General features: G+C 59.3%; 2 protein-coding genes across 4 annotated transcripts in view; one reads left to right on the plus strand and one right to left on the minus strand.

Annotated features, from left to right (window-relative positions):
* TMEM63B (transmembrane protein 63B) overlaps nucleotides 1-12498 on the minus strand; it is a 27427-nt gene extending 14929 nt beyond the window's left edge. Inside the window, exons 1-9 of one of the 2 annotated variants that reach the window (XM_056126064.1) lie at nucleotides 12366-12498; nucleotides 6141-6323; nucleotides 5897-5976; nucleotides 5320-5358; nucleotides 4290-4380; nucleotides 2467-2504; nucleotides 1050-1192; nucleotides 906-957; nucleotides 41-149 (exon numbers count right to left, since the gene is read on the minus strand). In XM_056126064.1, the coding sequence (XP_055982039.1) occupies nucleotides 41-149; nucleotides 906-957; nucleotides 1050-1192; nucleotides 2467-2504; nucleotides 4290-4380; nucleotides 5320-5358; nucleotides 5897-5976; nucleotides 6141-6299 (711 nt within the window). In that variant the 5' untranslated portion in view covers nucleotides 6300-6323; nucleotides 12366-12498. The remainder of the gene's footprint in view (nucleotides 1-40; nucleotides 150-905; nucleotides 958-1049; nucleotides 1193-2466; nucleotides 2505-4289; nucleotides 4381-5319; nucleotides 5359-5896; nucleotides 5977-6140; nucleotides 6324-12365) is intronic. The other variant, XM_056126065.1, reaches the window with a different exon arrangement.
* MRPL14 (mitochondrial ribosomal protein L14) lies at nucleotides 11995-27120 on the plus strand. 2 transcript variants are annotated; one of them, XM_056126067.1, is made up of 3 exons: nucleotides 11995-12036; nucleotides 23580-23670; nucleotides 26724-27120. In XM_056126067.1, the coding sequence occupies exons 2-3, from the start codon at nucleotides 23600-23602 to the stop codon at nucleotides 27088-27090; spliced, it is 438 nt and encodes a 145-aa protein (XP_055982042.1). In that variant the 5' UTR covers nucleotides 11995-12036; nucleotides 23580-23599; the 3' UTR covers nucleotides 27091-27120. The 2 variants fall into 2 exon arrangements, with proteins under 2 accessions (XP_055982042.1, XP_055982041.1); XM_056126066.1 differs by lacking the exon at nucleotides 11995-12036 and adding an exon at nucleotides 12595-12700.

The raw sequence follows: 27120 nt of genomic DNA on the forward strand, positions 1-27120 counted from the left end.
GCAGGGGCGGGGCGGGGCGGGGGCGGGGCCGGGCGCGCACCAGGTCGTCTTCCTTGTAGCGCATCTTGGAGGTATGCCTACGCATGCTGTACACCGTCAGCAGCAGGTACAGGAAGGCGAACGACGTGTGCAGCCACAGGAGGTTGTTCCTGGGGGCGGGAGGCGCATGGAGCCCGGGCATGGGCTGCCGGGTGCCCCAGAGTCCCCGCTGCCCCTCCCATCCCCCCAGAAAGGCTGCCCCCGCCTCCTCTTGGCTTTTTTTGGGGGGATGGGTCACCTCCGGCTGTGCTCAAAGGTCACTCCTGGCTCTGCACTCAGAGCTCACTCCAGCGGGGGGGGGGGGGGGGGGGGGGGGGGGGGGGGGGGGGAACTATATGGGGTCCTGGGCATTGAATCCAGGTGGGCCACATGCACGGAAAGTGACCTCCCCTTGTATTTTTTTTTTTTTGCTTTTTGGGTCACACCCGGCGATGCACAGGGATTACTCCTGGCTCTGCACTCAGAAGTTACTCCTGGCGGTGCTCGGGGGACCATATGGGATGCTGGGACTCGAACCCGGGTCGGCCGCGTGCAAGGCAAACGCCCTCCCCGCTGTGCTATCTCTCCAGCCCCAAGTGCCCTCTCCCCTTGTACTATTACTCCGGCCCCTTCTCTTGGCTTTCAATAGGGGCTACCCCCACTCCCAGGGTGCTCAGGGAGGGGGCCTGTGGATGGCTGGCTGGCGGAATCGGACAGCACAGCAGCACGCAGAGGCTTTGGGGTCCTGCCACCTCACCAGCGCCCTCTCTTCCTCTGCTTACCCCTGGGCAGCCTCGCGGGCATCTACCTCCCCAGGACCCCCCTGGAGCTCCCTCTGCCCCCAGCCCCTCATTCCCCACGGCCCACCCGGCTGCTCCCGGCCTCACCCTGATTTCAAGTTGGCGATGGTGGTTCTCCCGAAACTATAGGCGTTGTTTTCTGGGGGGTGGGAAGAGGGGGAGGCGGGTGAGGGCACACGCCCCCGCCCACCCCCACGCGCCCTGCCCCCTGCCTGCCCGCACCCTACTGACCCAGCAGGTCCCCTGAGAAGTTGACGGGCAGCACGATGCCCACGGAGAGGACGCCCACGACCACCAGCAGCCCGATGATGTGACGCTGGAAGGACAGGTAGTGCACCGCGTCGCCCCCGCACTTGTCCCGGATCTCATCGTCCCTGCGGGCAGAGGGAGGTCGTGAGCACCGGCCAGCGGCCACAGCTGCCCTGCCCGCCCGGCCCATGGATGCCCTGGCCAGTGTGGCTTTGGGGGGGGGGCAGAGTCCTAGCTGGGGAGGGAAGAGGAAGGGGGAGGCAGAGGAAGGAAGAGGTGGGGTAAGAAGGGGCTGAGAAGAGCCGGAAAGGTGGAAGGAGGGAGGGAAAGAGGGAGAAAAAGGAGGAAGGAGAGGAGAGGGGAGATGGGGAGGGGGGGAGGGAGGGAGACAGGGATGGAGGGAAGAGGAGAGGGGAGGGAAAGAGGGGGCAGAGGGGAGGAAGGGGGGAAGCTGAGGGGGAGGGAGGGGAGAGGAGAGGGGAGGAGGGAGGAAGGTAGAGACAAGGAGGAGAGATGGCGAAGGGGGGTGAAGAGGGAAGAGGAGGAGAGAGGAAGAAAGGAGGGAAGGAGAAGGAATGAGAGGGGAGGAGGAAAGAAGGGGAGGCGGGAAGGGGAGAGGAGAGGAGGGGAGTGAGGGGAAAAGGAGGAAGGAGAGAAAGGGAGAGGAAAGGAGACGGGAGGAGGGAAGCAGGGGAGAGGAGAGGAGAGGAGGGAAGGGAAGAGCGGGGAGGAGGGCGGAAGGATGAGAGCAGCCAGGGTGAGGCAGATGAGGCGGGTGGGGCGGGTGGGAGGGCAGAGCTGGGAGTGAGGGCGGGTGCGGCTGGGCGGACTGGGTCGGGGAGGCACCCATGGGTGCTGCTGGGAGGGGCCGGCTTGCTGCCTCGGTGCTCGCTGCCTGCTCTCCTGGTCTCGCCTCTGGTCTGCATCTGTCTCCTGCCCGCCTCGCCTTCCCCTGCCAGCTGTGCACAGCTGGGCACAGGGCCTGAGGCGGGGGCTCCAGCCCCAGCTAGTGGGAAAGCGGCCGGGCGCCCACAGGTGAGCAGGACCCAGAGGGGCAGGGCAGAGCCCCCTCTTAGGGGAGGAGGGGGTCGGTGGGGAGCACTAAGGCCCTCCTGGTACTGGCCTTTGGGCTGGTCGGGGATGGCAGGCTCTGAAGCCTCTCTCTCCTCTCTCTCTTTCTCTCCGTCTCTCAAGACTGTTCACTTACTTTTTTTTTTTTTGCTTTTTGGGTCACACCCGGCGATGCACAGGGGTTACTCCTGGCTCTGCACTCAGGAGTTACTTCTGGCAGTGCTCAGGGGACCATAAGGGATGCTGGAAATCGAACCCGGGTCGGCTGCGTGCAAGGCAAACGCCCTACCCGCTGTGCTATCTCTCCAGCCCAAGACTGTTCACTTACTTTATCCTGAAGATGGCTGTCAGCCAGGAACAGAAACCCTGGTGGGACAGAGAAGAGAGTCCCAGTCAGCGGGGGGTGGGGGGGGTGGGGGGGCGGGAGGGTCCCCACTCTGCCATACCCCTCCCCCCATCCAGTTGTGCTCCCTCCCCCCTCCAGGGCTGGAGAGGGCAGCAGACAGGACCAGCCTCAGAGAATCACCAAGGGCTTCTCTGCCCGTCCTGCTGGAAGCCAGCAAGAGCTCAACAGGACGGTCGGACAGGCAGAGGTGGGGGTCCTGCCGAGCTGTATACGGGTGGGGCCTGGGAGCTGGGGACATGTGTGGAGGGTCCCACTGCACTGTACACAGGCGGTGGGACATGGGCGGGGTTCCCGTGGAGGCGGCATGGGCCGCATGGGCCGGGGGACCTGGGCGGGGGGTCTTGTGCCCTGCGTGGTTCCGGGCGTGGCCTGGGCTTCCGAGGGAGGTTTGAGGGAGGGAGAACCTCTGGGTCTGCAGCCAGCAGACAACAAAAACCACAGGTGCCCCTGCGCTGCCTGCAGTCCCGGCCAGTCCCGGGCCCTGTGCCATGCGCCCCTCCCCCTCCCAGCCTGGCGTTGAGGGCAGCAGGGGGGCGGGGCGTGTTCCTGGGAGTGGCGGGCAGGGAGCTGCCCCCCAGCTGCCAGGCACAGGATGGGAGAGATGCCCCCAGTCAAGGTGCAGGAGCCTCCTGGTCAGCACCCCTGGGGACTAGGAGAGTGCCGGCCAGTCAGGCTGGGGACTGCACCTGGCGCTGCCACCGCAGGGCCTCAGCCTGAGCTGGGCTCACCCAGGTTCCCACACAGGCAGGCGCAATTCCTTCCTTCCTTCCTTCCTTCCTTCCTTCCTTCCTTCCTTCTTTTTCCTCTTTCTTTCTTTCTTTCTTTCTTTCTTTCTTTCTTTCCTTTCTTTCCTGGGCTGGAGCGATAGCACAGCGGTAGGGCATTTGCCTTGCACACAGCCAACATGGCCGGCCCAAGTTCGATTCCTCCGCCCCTCTCGGAGAGCCCGGCAAGCTACCGAGAGTATCTCGCCCGCACAGCAGAGCCTGGCAAGCTACCCATGATGTATTCGAGATGCCAAACACAGTAACAACGAAGTCTCCAATGGAGACGTTACTGGGTCCGCTCGAGCAAATCGATGAACAACGGGAGGACCGTGACCGTGACCGTGACTTGGGCCACACTTGGCAATTCTCAGGGTTTACTCCTGGCTCTGCACTCAGGAATTCCTCCTGGCAATGCTCAGGGCACCCTATGGGATGTCGGAGATGGAGGCTCCCCCCCTCCCCCGGGGTCAGCCGCATGCAAGGCATGCATCCTACCAACTGTACTATCGCTTTGGCCCTTGAAGAGCAGTTTCTGACCTGCAGGAGGCCAGGGGGCCAGAGATTGGATCTGATGGGAAATGGGTCCCGATGTTAGAGCCTTGGGCACAGGGAGGCCTCAGGGCTTCACCCTGCTTGGCCTGGGGGCTCTGAGCTGCACAGCGGCTTCTGGGTGTTCTGCTGGGCTGGCCTAGAAGACTCGCGGACCCATCTAAAACTGTATCTAAGGCATAAAGGGTCCCTTAGCACCCAGCAGCAGAACTGACCCAGGCCCCAGCTGTCGCCAAGAAGTTTGGGACTTGTTTGGGGAGGTGAAATGGGGGGAGCGGGGGAATCCGGGCGCTGAGGCTGCTCCCCTGGTGAGGGCCATGGCCTGAGTAGTCTCCGACTCTGGGCTGCCCATCCCAGGCTGCCCTGATCATCTGCAGGACTGTGTGGGTTGCTAGAAGTCATGGGGAGGGGGGGAGGGAGTGCACTTACGTTGTCTCTTTGGTCAAAGTCCACAGAGCTGGAGACAGATGTGAGACGCTCATACCGGTCATGACTATCCCCGTGCATAGCGGAGGCCACACTGGGGGTTGGGGGGGGTCGAGAGAGCAGAGAGCAGGGTGAGTCTCAGTCCCGGGAGGCCATGTGAAGTGGGCCAACTCCCACTCCCGGGCTCCAGGGATGAGACAAGGCACAGAAAGCGCAAGAGTGAAGCGGGAAGTGCCCCTCCCGGCCTCCCTCAGATGCATCTTTCTCTTGGTGGGGGAGGGGGGGCGGAAACAGGGGGCCACTGACTCAGGAGACAGCCCAGAGTCCGGCTCAGGCCCCGCCTCCCTCCCCAAGGAAGAAAGGGTGGGAGCGGGCCTGCAGTTCCCGGGCTGGCCAGCGGGGGGCAGGGCAGCAGAGTTGCTATTTGCAGAGGGTGATGAGGAGGCGGAGGGAAGCGCGGGCCAGGAGAGCGCCAGGTCCAAGGGCCGGGATCAAGGGGCCCGAGGGTGTCTCCCACGTGGGCCCCGGTCTCCCTCTTCCCTGAGCCCAGCAGCTGCCGCAACTCCGACTCCAGTCCTAGACAGAGACGCTGATGAGACACAAAGGGCCAGACTCGAGGCTCCTTGGGCAGCACCCCCTCCCAAGCCTTCCAGAAGGGAGGAGCGGGGAACCCTGGAATGTGAAGAACTAGCTGTTAGGGGACAGAAAGCCACCGGTGACGCCCAATCTTGTCTCTGCGACCGACGGGGTGGGTGTGTTCTGGGCACCCGGAGAGCTCTGGGCTCCAGCCAAGGGGCGCCCGCCCGGAGGGAGCCAGCGAGCCGGAGTGTGTGGGGGAGGGGGGAGGCAGAGACAAGTTTGGGGAGCCCCCTGCTCTGCAAAGCACACCGCCGGCATTAATCCGAGACATGAGCCTGCAGAGGAGAAAACTGCAAAAGGAATCCAGTAACTTGGCAGGAAGAGAAGAGAAGCATGAGAGAAGAGAGGGAGAGCTGGTTTAGTGGGGGGTGAGGGGGCTGGCGCCCCCACATACTATTCCTGTTCCACTCGGTCCCTCTCTTGTCGCCAAAGCCTGGGGACAGAGAACAGACAGGGTTAGCAGGAGCGGGTGCTGGGGGACGGTCCCTGAGGACTGGCAAAGGGACGAAGTATCTCCCCATCCGAAGCCCACCCTGGGACTCTCTCATCTCCATCCTCCCAACAAGGGGCATGAGAGAGGACCGACTCCTTCCAGCCCCGAGAAGTGCGGGAGGTCTGTGTGGCTACATGCATGCGTATTTGTGTGCGGGTGTGCACTGCACGTGTTCCGGCGTACACATGCGCGTGTAAGCCTGCAACTAGGTGCAGGTGTGTACATGCAGGCACTGCGCGTGTCTGTGACACACGTGCGTCTGGGTGCACGCGCCTGCAAGGACTGGCGCACGCAGATCGCACAGGTATGTGGGCGTGTATGTCCGTTCCCAGATGAATGTGCACGAACAGCACACGTGCATGGAGATCTGCCCCAGCACTGGTGTCCGTGCGCCTGTGTGTTCTAGCGTGTGCGCGTGCAGGAATACGAGCATGGGTACACGCGTGTGTGCACGAGCGACAGGGCCCTGGCTCCTTACCTGTCGGCGTCTGTGACCAAGGCCAGCCGCCCATAGTCCCAGGCTACCTTCCGGAGGATGGAGAACAGGAAGAGCAGGGCCTGAGGGAAGGGGACAAGGGCTGTTGGCAGGTGGAGGGGCCGCCCACCCACGGACGGCCAGGGGAGCAGCGGGGTCAGAATCCTGACTCGGGGCGGGGCGCGGGGGGCAGGGGGGGGGAACGAAGGATGAGCAGGGGTCAGGCAGCTCTCCGGGGGGCACTCACCAGGAAGCACATGAAGTCGAGGGCCAGCACGGTGGGGACGCCCCCGAAGGGCAGGCCCTGCAGCACGGTACTGCGGATGCGGGCGCTGTAGCAGTAGTCCTTGGGGCTGCTGCTGTTGAGGGCCGAGGTGCCCAGCGTGGCCAGCAGGAAGGGCAGCATGGCTGCTATTGCCGCATGGTCCTCCTGGAAGGGGGTGGGGGAGACCTCAGCTGGGTTTCCGGATGGGCTTCCCGGCCAGTGTCCCAGCGGCGTGAGCGTGGGGAGGGGGCCGCGAGGGCAGGTCTGGCAGGTCTGGCTGGCCGAGTGAGTGGGTGAAGCTCTGGCCCCCAGAGATAAGGGTGGGGGCGGGGAGGCGCTTGGCCCGGCTTTCACCTTCACCATCTTCACCGTCTGCTGAGCAGAGACCCCACCCTGGGTTTGGGGCGCTCAGCCCCAGGGCGGCAGAGGGGGTGGGTTTATCTGAGCTGGAAGTTCCCTGTGGCCTCTGGTATTAACTTCTGTATCCACAGAGTCTCTGTCCAGGGCCTCTCTCCAGATTGTCTTTCTGCCTGGCAGGGGGGCAGGGCTGAGTTTGAGGGAAGATGAGGAGGAGAGGGGGCTTCAGGTGGAGGCCACGGGGAGGGGGGGGGGGGGGTCAGCAATCTCACCCCATTCGCACTTCCACCTCTTAGAAAATTGGCAGGATTCCACTTGCTGCGACTTTTCGCTTCTTCCTCACTTTCCCAGTGGAACCAGTTTCCAACAAGGGGACCCCTCTGTCCCCTGAAGTTCCCCCCGCGCCCCCCAGTTACTTCTGCGCTGGGGGTGGGGGTCAAGCGTGCCCGGTTCCTGTCTCCGGAGCAGGGCAGGCTGGGAAGGCCTTGCCCTCCAGCGGGCTTTTCTATTGGCAAAGGAAGGGACAGTGGGTGGGGCCCCTGAGTACAGCCCTGGGGGGCCCCCCCCATGCCCCCAGTACTGCAAGGGCAGGGAGGGTCAGGCAAGTCCTAGGAGCTAAGACAGTCTGGTGGAAGGGGGAGTCGTCCTCGTTCGTTAGGTTTAACCCTCAGAGCCTCACCCCAAAGGGTGGCCAGCCTGGATGCTGGGCTTCTGCCCGCGCCCAGGGACCCAGCAGAGCAGGCCCTGGGGGAGCTCGGGGCGGAGTAGCGTGGCTTGGCATAGCCGCCCCGCCCCCACCCCCCAGGACCTCTGGGGCCCCTTCTGCTGACGACAGTGAAGCTCTGCCTTGGAGGTGGGGTGGGGGTGTCCCCAGGGAAGGCAGGAAACCAGACAAAGAGAACAACAAACCTAGCATCTGCGGGACCGCACCTCTGCCAGCAAGCTTCCACCAGCCTGCTGGGGTGACACAGAGGGTCTCTCCAACCCACCAATCCCCCACCTCTGATCCCTCCCCATGCCCTATTTCAGTCACAGAGGAAGGGGCACCAGCTGGGCGGGGGAGGGGGGGCGGGGAGGTGAAGGGTGTGTGTGTGTGTGTGTGTGTGTGTGTGTGTGTGTGTATTTTCCTGGGGTCCCAGGAACAGAATAACACAACAAAAACCAAAACCCGGGCTGGAGCAATAGCACAGCGGGTAGGGCGTTTGCCTTGCACGCGGCTGACCCGGGTTCGATTCCCAGCATTCCCATATGGTCCCCTGAGCACCGCCAGGGGTAATTCCTGAGCGCAGAGCCAGGAGTGACTCCTGTGCATTGCCGGGTGTGACCCAAAAAAAAAAAAAAAAACAAACCCAAAACCCGGGTTAGAGGCCAGGGGTATACAGCACATGCCTCACATGTGTGAGATTCTGGTGTCCATCCCTGACCATGGGGAAGATAAAAGTAAAAGCAAAGGAGAACTGGGGTTAGGTGAGGAGAGGATGGGAGGAAGGGCCTCTGGGCAGCTCTTTGGTTTCCTCTTTCCTTTCCAGCCCAGCGGTCCTACCCCCCCCCCCCACCCCCCACCACACACACACTTCATAATCATGGCAGGACCCAGAGCCTGCTGTTTCAAGAATAGCATACACATCCTGTCATTGACTCCTCACCATCCCGAGCTGGAGCTCACTGTCACCATAACTGGGGGACTGGGGGTTCCTGAGAAGTGAAGTGACCACCTAGCCCCAGTGTGATTACAGGGCATCTCCTGGGGCTGCGTACAGACACTGCCGGGTGCGGAGGGGTGTGAATGTGAGCTGGAGTGTGTGGGCGGCAGTGAATGGAGCTGCTGATCTCTAAGTGGGGGGGTCTGTCTGGGGGGGGTCGTGTCTGGGAGTCCTGGGATGGAAACATGAGATGCATGGAATTCTGGGGCAGAAGCAGAGGTTGGTTACAGGTTCTTGGGGCACCTGGACAGTCGTCCCCCTTGATCCCCACTCCAATGCATGCTCAAGAATCCACCAGGGGGCTGGAGCGATAGCACAGCGGGTAAGGCGTTTGCCTTGCACGCAGCCGACCCAGGTTCGATTCCCAGCATCCCATCTGGTCCCCTGAGCACCACCAGGAGTGGTTCCTCAGTGCAGAGCCAGGAACAACCCCTGTGCATCGCTGGGTGTGACCCCCCCCCCTCCAAAAGAAAAACCACCAGGGCTCTTTCCTGCCTCTGCTGTGTCTCACCAACTCCAAGCCAGACCCCACACTGAGATACAATGACCCTCCGGGAGTGTCATGCCAGAGCCAATCTCTCCACGCTAGAGGCAGCTGCAAACTTCTGGAAGATTTCATGTGATGGGAACCTAGCGGGGTGTGACTGGAGGGTATGGGGGGACACGTCCTGGAGATCAGTCCGTGCACCTGCAGCCGTCTCCCTCTCCAGCGGCTGAGCAGAGTCCCCCTGGGGGCCGGAGCGGCCCAAGGCCCCCTTTGCACATGGGCGAGGCAGGGCCGCAGGGAGAAGGCAGGTTAAGGGGGTGGGACCCGGCTGGCTGGTGGCTCTCAGTCTTCTTAGCTGTGGGGGCGGGAGCCTGGGCTGCTGCTGCTCTCCGAGGGAGGAGACTGAGGCAGAATCCTGGGGGCGGGAGCTCCTCCACTCCAAGGGGCTGTCGGGTGCTCCAGGCAACAGGACCGGTTCCACCCGAGGCTTGGCTGGAGTGCTCACAAGAGCCAAGGGAAGTTTTACTTTCAGCTAATTCGTGGCCTTGAAGGTTACCAGGAAGAGATGTGTGTGAGTGTGAGTGTGTGTGTGAGTGTGTGAGAGAGAGTGTGTGTGTGTGTGTGTGTGTGTGTGTGTGTGTGTGTGTGTGTGGCGGTGGGTCCGCAGTTAGAAATTCAGTTCTTTTTCTTACACAATCAGATGGGGAGAGTCCTGCAGGGCTCAGGATGTCAGGAGGGCTGGGGGGGAGGGGAGGGGGAAGGGGAGGGTGTTTGCCCACAAGTAGGAAGGAGGTGGATTCTGTTACTAAGTAACCCGCACCTCAGTTTTACAATCTCTTAACAAAATGATATTACTAGACTTGTTCCCCGCAGACCAACACCTGCTGGCAGGGCCAAAATGTATAAGAATGTATCTAAGGGGTCAGGGAATGTGGCTCTGTAGCAAAGGCCAGGTCCGCCCCAGCAACATTTCCCCCTAAGCATCTGCAATGTGGATTCCCCTAAAGAAATACATTTATCAGTGACTTACTCTGCTCCTTGTGCCAAGCACTGCTCTAAGTACTTTACAAACCGTTCACTAGACTACCTCTCCCAGTCCTAGGAGAACACTGAGGAACAGAGAGGGTGCTTAACTGGTGCAACAGCACACAGCAGATGGGATGAATTTGGCTCTGGACTCCAGCAGCCTGGCGCACATCCATGGTCCCTGCTGCCTTGGACAACCGAGTCACTTCCATGAGGAATCCAGGGGCTGCCAGCTGCCCCCGGAGCCTCTGCCCACCCTATTTGCCTGTTTCCTGTTTGCTCTTTGCCGACCCTTCTAGGCAGTGGTTCCTTGACCCTTACCCCCGCCCCCCCACTCCAGTCTTGGGTTGGTGGCTCTGGGGTTCCCAGGGAGGAGCATGCGCACAGGCAACGGTGCCTTCCTGGATGAAACCACTGACTTCTGACCTCGGCCAGTCACCCCACTGCCCACGGCCTCGACTCCTTCACCTGTCGGCAGGCGGGTAAGAATTCAGTTGTGGGGCAGGTCTGAGGATTAAGATGAAAAATTACGTAAAGCTCAATACAGTTCAAAGTACAGAAGGGGTTCCAAAAAAAAAAAAAAAGCTATTGTTACCTAAAACATATGGAATGAAAAGGGTTAGCTGAGTGCAGGAAAGCGAGATCCAAATAAAGAATTTGATATGCTGGAGTACCCGGTCTGGATGGGCTTCTGCGTGAGACTTTGGGGCATACTCTGATTGGGGACACACACCGAGCAACAGGGACTGTCCCCAAACTCTCCAAACATCCCTGATGGGATCCCTGAGCAGCAGGCTGGGAGGTGGGGGGCCCCATTATTGATCACCAACCAGGAAGGTGGGCAGACCCTGTACCACTATTCTATCGTGCCATCTCCCGAAACCTCAGGAGGAGGTGGTACCAAACGCACCTGGAAACTGAGGCTCAGATAAGTCAAATTAACTTGTCAAGGTCACACAGCTAAAGAAAGGTTGAGCTAGAATTTCAAGGCAGGTTCCCAACACTGTTATAATTGGAGGGAATTTGTAAGCTGCTTCAAAGGGTGGGGGGGTCCCAGGGCTGCAGCGACAGTGAAGAAGGGGGGATGCTTGTCCTTCATCCAGCCCACCTGGGTCTGATTCCCAGCATCCGTTTTGGTCCCCCAAGCACCATCAGGAGTGATCCCTGAGCACAGAGCCAGGAGTTAAGCTCTGAGTATCTGGGTGTGGCTCAAAAATCAAAAAATGAAGGAAAAAAAAAGAACCCAAACAAACAAAAAACGACCCCTCCATCCCAAAGGGGTTCCAGGCTACCACCAACAATTCTGTCTTGCCATATCCCGACCCACCCACCCATGAACCAAAACAGCCGGCTGAGGCAACAGCAGGCCTCAGCGTGTGCCACTAGGGCATGCCAGGGCTTGGACCCTCTGGAGTCTTGGAGGAGGACAGACGGACAGATAGACAACCGCCCTGGAGACCCGCGCAGTCCAGCTGGAAGCCTTGCGCGCACTCCCACACCCCTGTCAACTGCTCCCGAGGCCGCCAGGACTGGGGGGAGGCCTCTCCTTAGGAGGCTGGGACACAGCCTCCACCTTCCTGGGCTAATGCAGACCCAGGCAGAGGCTGGGGCTGGGAACTGGGGAGCGAGGCCTGTGCCCCGCGCCCCGGTTGGTGGAAGCAGAGCGTGCTGGATCTCCTCTCGGGGTATGGGGGGGGCACGGCCCACGGCAGCCGGCAGCACAGGGCCCCAAGGGCAGCCGGACCCTCTGACCTCTCCCGAGCCCTCGGCGAGTGTCCTTCTCTTTTCTTGGGGGGAACAAGGCACCCAAGATCTCCCAGGGTCCTCCTCACGCAGGCCGGGCTAGGACAGGACAAAGCGCGACCCCTCCCCGCGGCGGGGCCTTTGCCCCCCTCGGGGTTCCGCGTCGGAAACCCTTTTCCCGGGCGTCCCCGACAACGTAGGCCCCGGCAGCGGCTCATGAATGGAGCTCAGTGTGCGGGGCGCAAGGAGAGGACGCGCTCCCGAGGCCAGCTGCCTGCCCAGCTCGGCCCCCGGAGTCCCCAGGCGGGCCGTGGGGGACAGCGGCCGGCGCCGCGCCAGCATCCGTGCCCCCTGCCTGGCCGCGGGCCGGTTTCGTGGTGGTGGCGGCGGCGGCGGTGGGGGGACAGGGCCCCAGGGACGGGAGACCCGATCAAAGAACGGGAGGGCATCGGACTTGGCGACCCCGGATCCGAACACACGGGGGCGGGGGCGGCGGCGGGCCGGAGGGGCGCAGCTGGACCCCCGGAGGGGCGCCGGGGAAACGCGCACCTGGACGCGGCAGGTGGGGAGAGGAGTGGCGCGGAGGGGCGCGCGCGGCGGGGGTCGCGAGACCTCCCGAGGGGTGGGCACCGACGGGGCTGCACATCTGGGCCCCCCGGCCGGGGCCTGAACATTCGCCTTGGGCGCGCGGGTGCCACGGGGTCCCCGGGGGGCGCGGGGACCTTCGGGTCCCGGAGGAGGTGGAAGGGAGGGGACGCGCTTGAGTCCGGGGGATTTTTTTTTTTTTGTTCGGTGTTATTGTTGTTTTTTTTTTTTTTCCTCCCCCCCTCGGGGTCGCGGTGGGGATCCGCACGGGAAAGAGGGCGCGGGGGAAGGGGGTCGCGTACTCACCCCCAGGCGCAGACTCGGCTCGGGCTCCGAGCCCCGGCTCGGGGCGGGGCGGGGCTGGGGAGGGGGAGGGGGAGTCCGGGGCGGCTCGAGCTCGGGGCTCCTGCGGCGGCCGCGGCAGATCTGGGGGAGGGGGAGCGGGCGGAGGGAGGGGCCGGGGGCGTGGCCGCGCCCGCCCCGCCCCGCGCACGCAGCGCGCGCGCACGCGCACCTCGGCGCCCGGCCGGCCGGCCCCGGCGCGCACGCGCCCCCGGGAGCGCCGCGTGGTGGCGGCGAGCGCGGGAGGCGGCGCTTGGCCAGCGGGGCGCGCGGCGGGCGCTTCCCGGGCGGCCAGAGCGGTACGGACGGAGGGCGCGGGCGGGAGGGCCGACTCCCGGGGGCAGCCGAGCCGGGCCGAGCTCGGGGCAGGGGAGGCCGCTGGACCCTGCCGGGGCGCGGCGGTGGGCGACCCCGCGCCCCCCGGTGCGCTCCGGAGGCGCGGGGCGGGCCCCGTCTTTGCACCCGCCGCGTCCCCCTCTGCGGCTCCGGAATTGACCGTGTGGCTTCCGTGGCGTGGGCAGTGAGGCCAGCGCTGCCACTGGCCTGGCGACCGGCGGATCCCACGGCCCCTGCCACCCCACCCCGGGCTGGTCAGTTTCCCGGGGCGCGCATCGGAGGGGCGGGGAGAGGGCGTGCCGGCCCGCGCGCCTCCCGGGATCCCGCCCTCGCCCCCCGGCCCATCCCCCCGCAGGCAGCACGGGACGGAATCGGCAGCTCGATGCACTGGATTTGGGGTTCGTGAGAGCCGCGCTTACCTGACGCAGGGGCAGTGGCTCGGACACCGAAAGGAAGTGCTGCTTTCCACGGTGAACTTTGCCACCCCGCGCGGGATGAATGGGCTGAATTTGCCAAGAGGTTAACAGGAGCATGTGACAGGGTCACCCTGGGTTACTTTGGGGCAGGCTGGGAGCTGCTGGGTAGCGGAAGGACCCCTCCCCGGGGCTGGCTGGGGCCTGGTCTGGTTCTTGCCCTCGGGCTGTGTCTCGGCTCTTGGACGCTTTTCCCCCTGGCAATGCCCCACTCCTGACTGCTCAGGGATCACTCCAGCCTCAGTGCTCTGGGACCAGCCGCCGTGCCAGGGGTTGCACCGGGGCTGGCCGGTTGCTTGGCAGGCGTCTGATCCCCTGGATTATTTATTGCTCAGGCTCTTGTCTGATGCCTCTTTAAGGTGTCATTGTTAGCTGGTGGAATACGGTTATTTCTGTTTTGTGGGAGTGCTTTTCAAACTGAGTCTCACAGGTTGGTTGGAAATCAGTTTTGTGGTTCACAGCCAGCATTATAAAAAGTGTGTGTGTGGGGGGGCAATATGAGTAGAATTAGAATTACACTTGGTAAGGGTCAGTTTTGGACTCTGGCACTGGCTTCAGGGGTGTGTTTGTGTGTGTAGGAGTGTTAGAAGGTTTTGCACAATGTGTTTCTCTGTTCACAGCAAAGTTCCCCAAAGCATCAGCCTCCTGTCTCCTGGCTTGCCCTTCACGTTCTCCACCTGAGGCTTTTTTTTTTTTTCCTTCTTTTTGGGTCACACCCGGTGATACACACGGATTACTCCTGGCTCTGCAGTCAGGAATTACTCCTGGTGGTGCTTGGGGGACCATATGGGATGCTGGGGATTGAACCCGAATTGACTGAGCGCAAGGCAATTAGCACCCTACCCACTGTGTTATCGCTCCAGTCTCCATCTCCACCCGAGTTTTCTGTTGAAATTGTCCACGAGTCAATGAACATTCCAGGAGCCCGGCTTTCAGGAACATGACTGACCAGGAAGAAGAGCAGTTGAAACCTAATTGAAGGATAGATTTCGTGGTGGGCTGAGGAAGGAGGTTGGCTGCACAGTTGATTTTGGTTGTATCAGTATATGGAGTGTGGACATTAGTATTCTGGGAGGGATTTTTTTTTGGGGGGGAGGGGGTTTGGGTCAGTCACACCCAGCGGCGCTCAAGATTTAGGCCTGTCCGTGCTAAAGATTCCGTATTCGGTGCCAGGAATGGAACCAGGGTCAGCTGCTTGCAAGGCTGGTGCCCTTCTCTCTAAAACATCTCTCCAGCCCTCTGGAAGTGAGAGGTGGGAATGGGGGGGGGGGGGGTGCGGGGGGAGCAAGTGGTTCAGATACAATGGGATGTGTTCTGTTTTTTTCTTGGAGGGCCATTTTACTCCCGAGAGCTTCTCAAATATGTAATACTAAGCATGTTTTTACATGTTGTGTTGATTTCCTGGTTGTCAAGCCAATGTGACCCACTGCAGAATAGCACCTGCAGTGGGCATGGGCAGAGGGGAAGCTGGCACAGTGACTTAGTTTTTGTTTCTTTTTTTTCTTTTTGGGTCACACCCAGCGATGCCCAGGGATCATTCCTGGCTCTGCACTCAGGAATTACTCCTGGCGGTGCTTGGGGGACCATATGGGATGCCGGGGATCAAACCCAGGTCGGCTGTGTGCAAGGCAAACGCCCTACCCGCTGTGCTATCACTCCGGCCCCTGACTTAGCTTTTGGAGCACTGTGGGTCCCAGAAGGAATTTCTTATATATTAGGGTTGTTTGTTTGTTTTTGTTTTGGGGGTCATGCCTGGCAATGCTCAGGGGTTACTCCTGGCTTTGCACGTGGGAATTTCTCTTGGGGGACCATAAGGGGTGCCGGGGATGGCTGCATGCCGGGTAAGTGCCTTGCCTGCTGTACTATCACTCTGGGCCCCTGTATCTTAGGTGTTTTTTTTTTTTTTTTGCTTTTTGGGTCACACCCAGCTATGCACGGGGGTTACTCCTGGCTCATGCACTCAGGCATTACTCCTGGTAGTGCTCGGGGGACCATATGGGATGCTGGGAATCGAACTTGAGTCGGCCGCGTGCAAGGCAAATGCCCTACCCACTGTGCTATTGCTCCAGCCCCTGAATATTAGAATTTTTAAACAATCCAATTACGAATCCAAACTTGTAGTGGATTCCTGATCGGTTTGTGCCTGATGCGGGGGACCCCACAGGGACCCTGACCTGGCCTCCAGTTACTGCCAATGCTTCGGTTGCGCTGATGGAAGAGGAGACATTTCACAAACCCTGACATGAGTATTGAATGGACTGCCAGATCTGTGGAGGCTCAAGCAGGGCTGGGCGCCCTCTCCTGCTGCCCAGTGCCTGGTTCCGGTGGTCTCGCGTTGGACTCTGGGGCTGATTATCCTCAACAGTTCAGTTGTCAGCTGACGCAAGAGTCCACTGAACTTCAGAGTCTGAGAGCTGTCTCGTCTCTCCGCTGGCAAGGTCATGGCACCTGGACCGTTTGAAAATGGGATGTCCCGTTTCCTGGCATTTGGCCTCTTTTGTGGCTGGGCCTGTATCGAATTGCTCTGAGTGGTGGGTTTATTTATTGTTTCCTTTTTTCTCTCCGTGAGGTGATGGTGATTGTGGAGACTTGGGAGGGTCTCAGAATCAAGTTAAGATTTCTGTTTCTTTTTTTTGTTTGTTTCATTTTGGGTGCCACACCTGGTGGTGCTCAGGGATCACTCCTGGCAGTACTTAGGGACCATATGGTGCTCAGGATCCAACCTGGGTCGGTCTGCGTGCAAGGCAGACGCCCTGCCCGTTGTACTACCCCTTGCGCTTTCTTTGTAGAAACTGTTGGCTTGTTCTGGATTGTAGTTCACTCTGGTGAGATTTTACGTGTGTATTAACAATGGCAGCAGGCTTTGAAAGAGAGGACTGTTGATCGGGGTTCCACAGATGTTGCTCTGAATTAGAAAGCGCAAATGGCGCTTCTGTTACGATGCCTTGTGGACTGGGGTGATTGTACAGTGGGCAAGGTGCTTGCATATATGCGGCCGACCCAGCTTCTATCCCTGGCACCCCATACTGTCCCCCAAGTCCCACCAGAAGTGATTCCTGAGTGCAGAGCCAGGAGTAAGCTCTGAGTACTGCTGGGTGTGCCTCCCTGCCTGCCCACCCCGAAAAACAAAAAGGAGGGGCCTTGTAGCTGATTTACAAGTGAAAGTGAAAGACACTAGTGAAAGACAACTCAGCTGCCCAGTGCGCCGCATCAGAAACTTGAAAGGTGGCATCATCTTCAGGAAAGAGGGCATGGCTCCGTGTCTGCTCTATGCTTTCAGTCTGAGCACTGGGTTTTCTTTGGGGGGGTGGACTCACCTGGCAGTGCTCAGGGCTTCCTCCAGGCTCAGCACTCAGAAATCACTCCTGGTGGGCTCAGGGACCATATGGGGTGCGATGGATTGAACCCTGGCCTGCTGCGCAAGCACCCCACCCACTATACCGTCTGGACCCCAGGACTGGGTGGTTTTCGAGAGACACCACATCAAAACAGGAGGCTGTTTCTCCTGGGCGCGTCTGAACACAGTTGTTACTCTACAGACTGGGGCTCTGCTGGCTCACTCAGAGGGTTGCTTTTATTTAAAAAGATGTAATAAATCAATTTTTGTTTGGGGGCAACACCTGGCGGTGCTCAGGGCTTACTCCTGGCTCTGCACATGGTCCCTGGGATTGAACCCTGGTCAGCCGTGTGCCAGGTGAACGCCCAAACCACTGTACTGTCACTCTGGCCCCAGATTCCTGCTTTTACCTGGAAGCTAGAGCTCACTTTCTTGCCTCCTTGTTCTTCCTGGGGTCCCTTGCTTGATAGAGTCACTGAGGGCTGGAGAAGTTGGTTCCAAGGTCACAGACTTAGCTAGGGAAGAAGGAGGATTGTGTGTGTGTGTGTGTGTGTATGTGTGTGTGTGTGTGTGTGAGTGATGTTCATTGGCTGTGTGTGTGTGCACATACATGTGTAGAATAAGGGGGCGAGGGGCTGTGTAGGATTGGGTATGTGTACGATGCTTTTGTTTTGGGGCAACACCTGGCAGTGCTCAGGGCTTACTCCTGGCTCTGCACATGGTCCCTAGGATTGAACCATACGCAGAGCCAGGAGTAAGCCGTGTGTAGAATGTGGGTGTATAGGATTTTGTGGGGGGATGGGGTGTGAAAATTGGGTGGATGTGGGTGTATAAGATTGTGTGTGTGTAGGGTGGGGGTGTATAGGATTGTGTGTGTGTGTAGGATTGGGGTATATGGGATTTGTGTGTGTGTGTTTGTAGAATGGTGTATAGGATTGGGAGTGTGTATGCTGGATGAAGGTATAGAAAAGTAATTTTTAAATACTCGTGTAACAAGGAGGAGCGTACGGTGAGTAAGCAAGGAAATATAGGACAAGAGCCCTGCACGCCTTCCCCTGTGAGTCAGGCTGAGGCGTGGTGTCCCGACCCTCACGGACGGCGTCCCGCGCTCCCGAGCCTTGCGTAGCCTGTGGATGGGACACCAGGCACCGGCCTGTGACTGGTGAATCTGGAACAAGGCTGTGCTGGGTGGCGTGCAGTCAGTCGTTCATCGAGAAGACAAGCTTTTTCTTTTCTTTTTTTTCTTTTTTATTGAGTCCAGGTGTGCGGAGTTGGCGTGGCACCTTCCTCAGGAGAGTGTGTGGGTTATCCGGAGTGTGTTGCCTTGGGGGAAGCTTCCGCGTGCTCGGCCGCAGCGTGACCAGGCAGGTGTTGTGTCAGCTGTGATAGACTCCGTCTCCTGACTGAGCAGGTTGCTCAGCGGTTTGAACTTCAGTCCTCCCTCTGCAGAGGGTGCTCTTTGTTAGTTGTCTTGGGGATCCCTTTGGGTCCTCCGGAGAGAGAAACCCTCCAGGGAGGGTGTCGAGTCTCAGAATCCTGACATGTCACACCTGTGCAAAATTAAGGGAAAAAAAAAAAACTAACGCATTTCTTTTTTAAAGTTTGGCCACACCCAGCATTGCTCAGGGGTGACTCAGGGGACCGTATGGGGTTCTGGGGAGCAAACCCGGGTCAGCCAGTTGCAATGCAAGCACCTCACCTGCCGTAGTATGGCTCCAGCCCCACCCAGTAGTGAACATTTTAAGCAACACAGAAGGGCCCTTATTGGTCCAGCATGCTCAGGAGGTGGAGGGGCGGGTGATGTCTGCAGGACAGGCCCACCTCTGGGCTCCTGGAAATTCCTGGTTTGGCTTTTCCGAAGCGGCCAGGCCCTTCTTTCTTCCCTTGCAGGGCGAGCCTCTGACCGGCTCACTCCAGGTTCTGGGCTGGGCCTTGCATTTGATTGTTCTCGGTGTGCCCGTCTTTCTCCCTCTTATACCCAACAGTCTCGTTTAAGGATGTCACTAGTCCAGCGGAGAGGGCAGTTGCCTAGCAGGCGGCCTGGGTTCGATCCCCGAGTCCCTCCAGGATTGAGCCCTGAGCACAGCCAGGAGGGAGCCCTGAGCACAGACCCATGTGCCTAAAAGCAAACGAAGAAATGGTAGTGCTAGTTTGTTGTTTCTTTACTACAGAGCCCGTCGTGTGTGTGTGTGTGTGTGTGTGTGTGTGTGTGTGTGTGGCGGCTGCACACCTGAAGGTGCTCAAGGGTTACTCCTGGTTCTGCACTCAGGAATTACTCCTGGTGGGCTTGGGGGATCATTCTGGGTGCTGGAGATTGAACCCTGGTGGGCTGCAGGGAAGACAAACCTTTTCCCCTCTGTACTGTGGCTCCCCGGGGGCCAGCCCCGTTCCAAAGTCCTTTATTTATTTATTTAATTTTTTTTTATGTAGGAGTACTACTATTTATTCAGCCGCCGATGAGCTGATTGAATTGGGCATGAACTCCACCTCCAAAGTCTTTTTTAAACCTCTGTAACTTGACAGGCACCTGGAGACAAGAATTATTCATCTAGAAACAATATATGATTATTCTTAGGCCTGTGATACTAAGTACAGCATTTCGCTGATTCCTTAAAGCCCAAGTAAAGTTTGCTACTTTCCAGCTTTCCACAAAGTATCACAAATACTGGTTCTTCTGCTTTTTCTAGCCAGTGAAAATGAGCTACAAAGGAACTCTTAGTATGTTAGGGAGGCGGCCCAGTCACCTGAATGTAGGCACCAGAAAGAGATTTCTTCCTTCAGGAAGCTTCTCTGGAGATGCTCAATGAATTGCAGATAAATTGTGACCATTCATCATAGAGGTTCCTGCCTATGATGACACTTAACCTGCCCTACCTCCCCCTCTTCAGAAAACACAGTAACTCTCAGTGCATCCCCCAAGTCTACCTTCAAGTCATGATCACGATCATCCTGTTGTTCGTCGATTGCCTCGAGCAGGCACCAGTAACGTCTCCTTCGCCCTAGCCCTGAGATTCTGAAAAGTGCCACATTCAAGGCTCTTTCAGGGTTAGGAGAATGAGACCCATCATTGTTACTGGTATTTGGCATATCGGGTATGCCACAGGGAGTTTGCCAGACTCTGCCGTGTGGGCAGGTTATGTTCGGTAGCCTGCCAGGTAGTCCAAAGGAAGAATGAGATAATGACCTTCAAGTCAATAAACAGAAAATCTCATTGTACCAGAGGTTAATGCCACCTGGGGTAGTTCCAGCATCCCTAGAGCTACAGCAGGTGATTGCTGTGTCCCACTGAGCGCCACTCCTGAGCCTGGGGCATGTAGCACCTTTCCTGGGCCTAGAGAACTTCCCCTGTGTTTTACCTGTGAGTCCTCCCCCGCCCTCGCCCCCAGAAGGAAAGTGAGCCTGAGCCGGGCAGGATAGGGTCCCTCTCACCTGTGCCCTCCTGCCGCCCAGCCTGGAGGGGCTCCCGGGATAGGGTGCGGAAGTGGTGGAGGGTCAGTCTCCTGGGCAAACACGGGGTGTGAATAACTTTTTTTTTCCCTTTTGGGTCACACCCGGCAATGCACAGGCGTCGCTCCTGGCTCTGCACTCAGGAATTACCCAGCGGTGCCCAGGGGACCAGATGGGATGCTGGGAATCAAACCCGGGTTGACCGTGTGCAAGGCAAACGCCCTACCCGCTGTGCTGTCGCTCCAGTCCCCAGGCATGGATAACTTTCCCGCCACCCAGACCACTCCTCCATGGCTGGCTCTGAAGTGAAGCAGGGCCTGGGTCCACCATGTGGCCCTTGCAAAGAAAGTCCCCGCAAGGCCAGGACCTTGGAAGTCAGGGACCAGTTGGTTGTTCAGTTGGGGTGGCGGGGAGGGGTGTCCTAGGGCAAGGTAGGCTACAGGTCATGGGGGCTGGGGCCTCCCACAACCCCTGCTCCCCCCACCCCACTTCCCACATGTCCAGGTCCGCATGTCGGGGCTGGGCGACCTGCACTTCTGCCTCCTGGCCCTGGAGAGTCCCCATAGCCTGAGTGCTCCACTCACTACATGGCCGTGTGTGTCTGCTCAACACTGTCCGGCTACGATGGAGCACAGTCGTGTGTGATGATGGAATACCCTTTTTTTTTTTTTAAATGTAGGAGTACTGTTATTTATTAAGCCACTGGATGATGGAATACTCTTGAATTTTCAAGAACTTTCTGGGGTCTTTGGGGTGGGACTGGAGGACCACAGGGACAGCTATGAAAAGTTGTCTGTCGAGAGCTCTTGGTTTTGCCTGTGTGTGTGTGTGTGTGTGTGCTTTGCAGTGTCTGTTTGATATCCTGTGACCTGCCCATCTAGAAGTTCCTCTCAGGGCTCGTCCAAAGTCTTTGGCTGTTAGGAAAATGAAAGTGTGTGTGTGTGTGTGTGTGTGTGTGTGTGTGTTTCCCCCTCTTGTTGCTATTGATTTTTGTTTTGTTTATCATGTGCCAGGGGTCAAGCCCAGGGCCACGCAGGTACAAGGCCAGCGTTGTGTCCTGTGCTCCATCCATGGCCTGTGTCGCTGTTGTGACTCTGGCTGCCATCACTCACCTGAGCATCTCTGGGCATCACACTCCTGCTGTGATGCCTGACTATGACACACTACTGTGCGGCTGGGGGTCCCAGGGACTGGTCCCGGAGGCTGGTGCTCTCTCTGTACCCTTGGAACGCCTGGGTTCAAGCTCAGGGCTCTGTGCTTGCAAGGCAGGTCGCTCTAGCGCAGAGCCATCCCCGGGCCCCGACTGAATTTCTTCAGGTGCTGAGTAGCAAGAACTGACCTTGCAGGGATGGTAGCTCCCTGCTCCCTCTGCAGAAGCATCTGGGAGTCTTCAGTGTCAGAGTCAGGGCTGTGCCTGGGGCGGGGGAAGGGGGGAGACCCGGGTCTGGGTTGGTGCCCAGGCCGTGTTAGGAGGCCCAAGTCAGGCGCGGTCTGGAAATCCCCCAGGCCCTCCTGCAGCCCTTGGGATAAGGCGTGTGACCCCGCGTGGAAGCAGCGCAGCGTGGAGAGGCACGCCGCGTGGGGGTTTCCCGCGTGGGAGTGCCCAGCGTGGAGGGGCACATAGCTTGGAGATGCGGCTCGTCTGGGTCCGTGATGATTCTGCAGTTCTGATAAGAACAAGAACCTGGGCTGCTCCTCCCGGGGGCGTCCCGGCCCACCCTCTCAGGCCAGAGTGTGCTGTGCTGAAGGACTGACGTCTGGATGGGTGCTGGGGTGCACCGAGTGTGGTGCTCTCCTGGCCTCCAACTTAACTCTCAGTCTTCGAAGTTCAGACTGGATTGAAGTGAACGCGGCTGCCCCACCAGCCCCTCACCCCGGGAGCCTGTCTCCATGCCCTTGGGTGTGAGTCCGAGGTGCGTGTGGGCAAAGCTAGAGACCGACAGGCACCCCACTAATGGCCGTTGAGTCAGAGCCTGGGTTGGAGACGCTGACTACTGGGGTTTGCCTTTTCAGCATGGTCCCTCCTAGCTGTGTGACCTTGGGCGAGTGCTCCAACCTTGCTGTGCCTGTTTCCATGCTTGGGAGATGGAACTCATTACAGTGCCTTTTTTTTTTTTTTTTTTTGGTTTTTGGGTCACGCCCGGCATTGCACAGGGTTTACTCCTGGTTCATGCACTCAGGAATTACTTCTGGTAGTGCTCCGGGGACCATATGGGATGCTGGGAATCGAACCTGGGTTGGCCGCATGCAAGGCAAACGCCCTACCCGCTGTGCTATTGCTCCAGCCCCAACAGTGCCCATTTTATGTCGCTTCCATGAGGCTCAGAGGAGAGACTGATGTATAGTACTTAACCTGCTGCCGCCAAGTCATACTCTTATACTCTGTAGACCTTGGCGACCTGAGCTAGCTGCAGGGGTGGGTGGAGGAGGAGAGGAGGAGGAGGAGGAGGAGGAGACTGAGGCTGGTGTGGTTCCCAGTGGGCCTTCCGGACCTTGGGCCTTCCGGCACATCACATTGCTCTGGGAATTCCAGTTCTAATCCCTGGAGTGGCCGTGATTCCGGCCGCTCAGGTGTTGTGAAAATGAGTCCCCCTTCGGCACGAAGGGGCCAGTCACCGTGCCCGAATTGTCTTAAGGAAAATGTTGGCCGGTGAGCTTGGGGTTCGAGGCTAAATTATAGTTCATAAACATTTGTGGAGTGTCTGGGTATTCCTGTGCGGGCAAAGAGTGGGCTTTGTGCCGTGCCCTAATCAAATAGTCTTATCTGAGGTGCTTTGAGTGTTCGCGGGGCAGAGCCATGTGTAAATACTGCAGTGGCCGTCAAGGCCTTTCTCAAAGGGCTCTCGAGCCGGGCCCCTCGGGTGTGGCCAGCAGCTGGAGTGACCAGCCGGCCGCAGATGCCTCATGTGGAAACTGAAGGGGGGGGCTGGGGCTTCGGGTCCTGCGTCCCGGGCTGGTGCGTGTCCTCTAGTCCCCAACTCTGCTCAGAGCCATCTCTGGGCTTTGGGGGTCGTCACACTGGGGAGGCTGACCCTGTGGACGCCCGGGTCCACAACTCGGCACGGGCCCGTCTTGGCCTTCCTTTGCTCACCAGGAGCCGTCCAGGCGTCCTGGCTCTCACAGGTGGGGGAGCCGCGCGGTACCTAGGAGTGCTCGGGGGAGGACCCGTTCTGGTTTCTAAGGTGCGTGAGCGCGCACGGGCACTCAGCGGCGGTCCCGGGGTGTGGCCGGGGGCCCTGGGTGCTGTGGGCGGGCCCGCACCCCGGCTGCTCGGGAAGTGACGTCATGGTGAAGGCATGCTGGGTGCTGCTGCCTTGCTAAGCGCGAGAGCACAGTGGCGGCCGCTCCGGCGCCCTGACCCCCAGGTGGACCGTGAATCAGCAGAATCGTGCGGCTGGGGTTCCAGCCCGGCATCCGCACCGCTTTTAACCACCAGCATTTATATTTAGTGACTAATGAGCTTGTGCTAGAAGTCCCATCTCCCACACAAGTCGCTAATAGTCTCTTAGCCGAAAAAAGCACCGTGGCTCCCGGTAAGGATGCCAACTTAAAGCCTCGTCCCCCTCCCCCCACTCTCTCCTGCAGGGTTTGCCACTGCGGGATCCATGGCTTGCGCTGCCGGACTCCGGGGTCCCTGCACCCAGGTCAGCAGAGCCCTCGGCCTGCGAAGTTTCAGGTAACTGGCCCCATGCACTTGAACCATGGAACCATATATGCACTCCTCTCCTCCCCGAGGTGTTTTTTTGGGGGTGTAGGGGGGGTTAGGTGGTGAGCCACACCTGACGATGCTCAGGGATTAGTCCTGGCTCTGCGCTGCGAAATCACTCCTGTCAGTTCTTAGGGGACCCATGGGGTGCGGGGCTAGAACCTGGGTGGGCGTGTGCAAGGCAAAAGCCCTGCCAGCTGTGCTGACGCCCTGCCAACCCCCCCCCCCCCCCCACACACACACACACACACACGCACGTTCTTAAAGCTGGTGAGTAAGTCTCCTGGGCTGGGTGCTCGGGGGACTAAGCCAGGGATGGAAAGTCAGAATGGTGGGGAGGAGCTGAGTGAGCTGAGCTGGGACAGGTGGGCGAGGGTGGTGAGGGCAGGAGTTCGGGAAAGTGCCCTTGCTCCTGGGCGCAAGAGGGAGACGACGCTGCCGTAGGCTTGCGAGGACAGGGGTTGACGTGTTTACCTTGTGCATGGCCGGTCCGGGTTCGATTCCTGGCACCACATAGGGTCCCCCTGTGTGCACCACCAGGAGCAGCCCAAAAACTTGAAAAAAAAGAAGAAGAAGAAGAAGAAAGGAATCTTTGGTGGTGTTTTTTAAATTCCTTGCTTCTAGGGCTGGATCGATAGCACAGCGGGTAGGGCGTTTGCCTTGAACGCGGCCAACCTGGGTTTGATCCCCCGGCATCCCATATGGTCCCTGAGCACCACCAGGAGTAATTCCTGAGTGCAGAGCCAGGAGGAAGCCCTGAGCATCGCCGGGCGTGGGCTCAAACCAAAATAAATAAATAAATAAATAGAAATTCCGTGCTTCCTACCAGACGTTCAAGCGCGATGAAGCGTGGCCTCCTCCCCTCTGTCTCTCTCGCTGCCGGGCCGGCGTCCTGGTTGGCAAATGCGCCTCCTGGCCCCGTTGAGCATGGGGCCTCGGGGTTGCTCCCAGAGAGAGGAATACGAATTGCTTCCTGCCCTGAAAGAGTTCTCACAGTCGGCCACGGGAGCGAGCTCAGGAACAAATAACTCTCAGAACATGTGACAAGGGTGATAATAGAGGCTTGTACAGCGCTTGGGAAGGCTCCGAGACCAGGGATGCTGGTGGAGGTGGCGGCAGCCTTCCCCGAAGGAGTTGGGGCGCACGGTCTGGGCCTCCACGTGTGCCGGAAGCACCCCGACTCCCTGCCCGAGTGGCGGGTGGTGCAGCGCAGAGGGCAGGGGCCGTGGGGCCGGGTGCTGGCCCAGGGGACGGCAGAGACGCATGGAATAAGCGCCCCGCTTGACATTCTGGGGCGCTTTCAGGCAGTGGAGCGAGGGACACTGGGGAGCCTCAGAGAACACTAATGTGACAGTCTCTGCACAAGCCGGCGAGCCACCGGATTAATGAGTGCCAGTGGGGGCAGAGGGAAGGGCCGGAGTTGCCCGGGAGTTGGGGGCAGCAAGACTGGGCGGCCGGTGGGTGTGGGAGGGGCAGGGTGGATGGTTTGCAGGCTGGTTTCCTGGGGAAGCCGTTGTCTTTCGGAAAGACAGTGGGGAAGTGAGGTTCATTGGGGTACCCCTGAGCTGGAGCACCCCGTAGGGCCTGCTATGGGCAGTTTAGAGGGATAGGACAGAAATAGAGTGTAGGAGAGACGTGAGACTGGCAAGAGAGTTCACTAGTTGGCAGCAGTGAGATGAAGGAACATTGCCCAGAGTCGCCAACGGACGGACAGAGGCAATGCTAGCCAGCGTTTCCCCGGAGAATATCTACCCGCATTTCAATTGCATTTATTTTGAATTTTTTTTTTTGGGGGGTGACACCCAGCGATGCTTAGGAGTTGCTTTCTGGGTCTACATTCGGGGGGGGGCTGGAGTGGGGGGGACACAGTGGTAGGGCGTTTGCCTTGTGTGCAGCCAACCCGGCTGAGCCGGATTCGATTCCTCCGCCCCTCTCAGAGAGCCTGGCAAGCTACTGAGAGTATCTCAATATATACCAAACACAGTAACAACAAGTCTCACGATGGAGACGTTACTGGGCCCACTCGAGCAAATCGATGAACAATGGGAGGACAGTGCTACATTCAGGAATTCCTCCTGGATGCTTGGTTGGTGGTGGTGGGGTTGGGGGGTCCTGACCGACACAGATACACACACTTTAGAGGGTGCCAGGATCGAGCCCAGGTTGGCTGTGTGCAAGGCAGATGCTCTCGCTCGGGCCCCACCTACCTGCCTTTAAGGTTCGGGCTTCGGGAAGCTAGAAATCTGTCATTGCATTGCTTCTGAATGTTTATTTGCCTTTAATGTCTTTGATACCTACTTTAAAAAATCCTTTCTAGTGGGGAAGAACGCAGTCTGACAAAAATGGTCCCCTTGGCTCTCCCTGGCTCGTGCCTCGTTGCACCTGAGGACTCCCTTTAAACCCACTCTCTCCCCTCGACGGTTCCAGGCAGCTGCAGCCGAGAGCGTTTGGGAATCTGGGGGGCAGGTTTGACTGCGCAGCGGCCAGGCCTTGGTCCATACTCTGCACCCTTAATCCTCAAGAGTTTTTGGGAAAGGCCCGGCTGCTGTGCGTTTCCTTGGAATAGGTTTGGGTTCTGTCCAAATAGAGATTTTTTTTTTTTTGGTGGATTTTTGGGTTGTACTCCGGAATCACTCCTTGGCAGTGTTTGTGGGACCGTATAAAATTCGGGGAATCAAACCCGCTCCAGCTGCAGGCAGGGCAAGTGCCTTCAATCACTGTAATATCACTCTGGCCCCACCTGGATAATTTTTTTGCAGGGAAGGGGGTGGCGTCGTTGGGGGTTGAGCCCAGGGCCTCACACCTGTGGAGTGTTTGCTATTCCTGTGGGACACCGTCCCACAGGACAGAACTGAGGCTCTGTCACCTTGACCTGGAGTCAGGATCCCCACCCTGGCCCCCTGCCCTGCCCCAGCCCCGTTCCCCCCACTCCCCCGCCCCCCCCCCCCCCCCCCGCCACCGCCGCGGCTGTCCGGCGCTGCCTCCAAGAACCAGACCCTCAGGCTTCTCCTCTCTCCCGCCAGCACCACGGGGGGCCTCAGTGCCATTCAGAAGATGACGCGGGTCCGCGTGGTGGACAACAGCGCCCTGGGGAACACCCCGTACCACCGCCCGCCGCGCTGCATCCACGTGTACAACAAGAGCGGCGTGGGCAAGGTGGGTGACCGCATCCTGCTGGCCATCAAGGGCCAGAAGAAGAAGGCACTCATCGTGGGCCACCGCATGCCTGGCCCCCGCATGACCCCCCGGTTCGACTCCAACAACGTGGTCCTCATCGAGGACAACGGGAACCCCGTGGGGACCCGCATCAAGACGCCCATCCCCACCAGCCTCCGCCGCCGGGAGGGCGAGTTCTCCAAGGTGCTGGCCATTGCGCAGAACTTTGTGTGAGCGGCCGCGGAAAAAAATAAACATTTTCTC

Source organism: Sorex fumeus, unplaced genomic scaffold, assembly GCF_029834395.1.
Source record: "Sorex fumeus unplaced genomic scaffold, SorFum_2.1 ptg000061l, whole genome shotgun sequence".
Classification (NCBI taxonomy): Eukaryota; Metazoa; Chordata; class Mammalia; order Eulipotyphla; family Soricidae; genus Sorex; species Sorex fumeus.

Excerpts from the sequence above, each read along its gene's own strand:
- MRPL14 (XM_056126067.1), top strand. The coding sequence starts at position 23,600 with ATGGCTTGCGCTGCCGGACTCCGGGGTCCCTGCACCCAGGTCAGCAGA. Across the intron at positions 23,671-26,723 it reads CTCGGCCTGCGAAGTTTCAG|CACCACGGGGGGCCTCAGTG; the intron begins GTAACTGGCCCC and ends CTCTCCCGCCAG.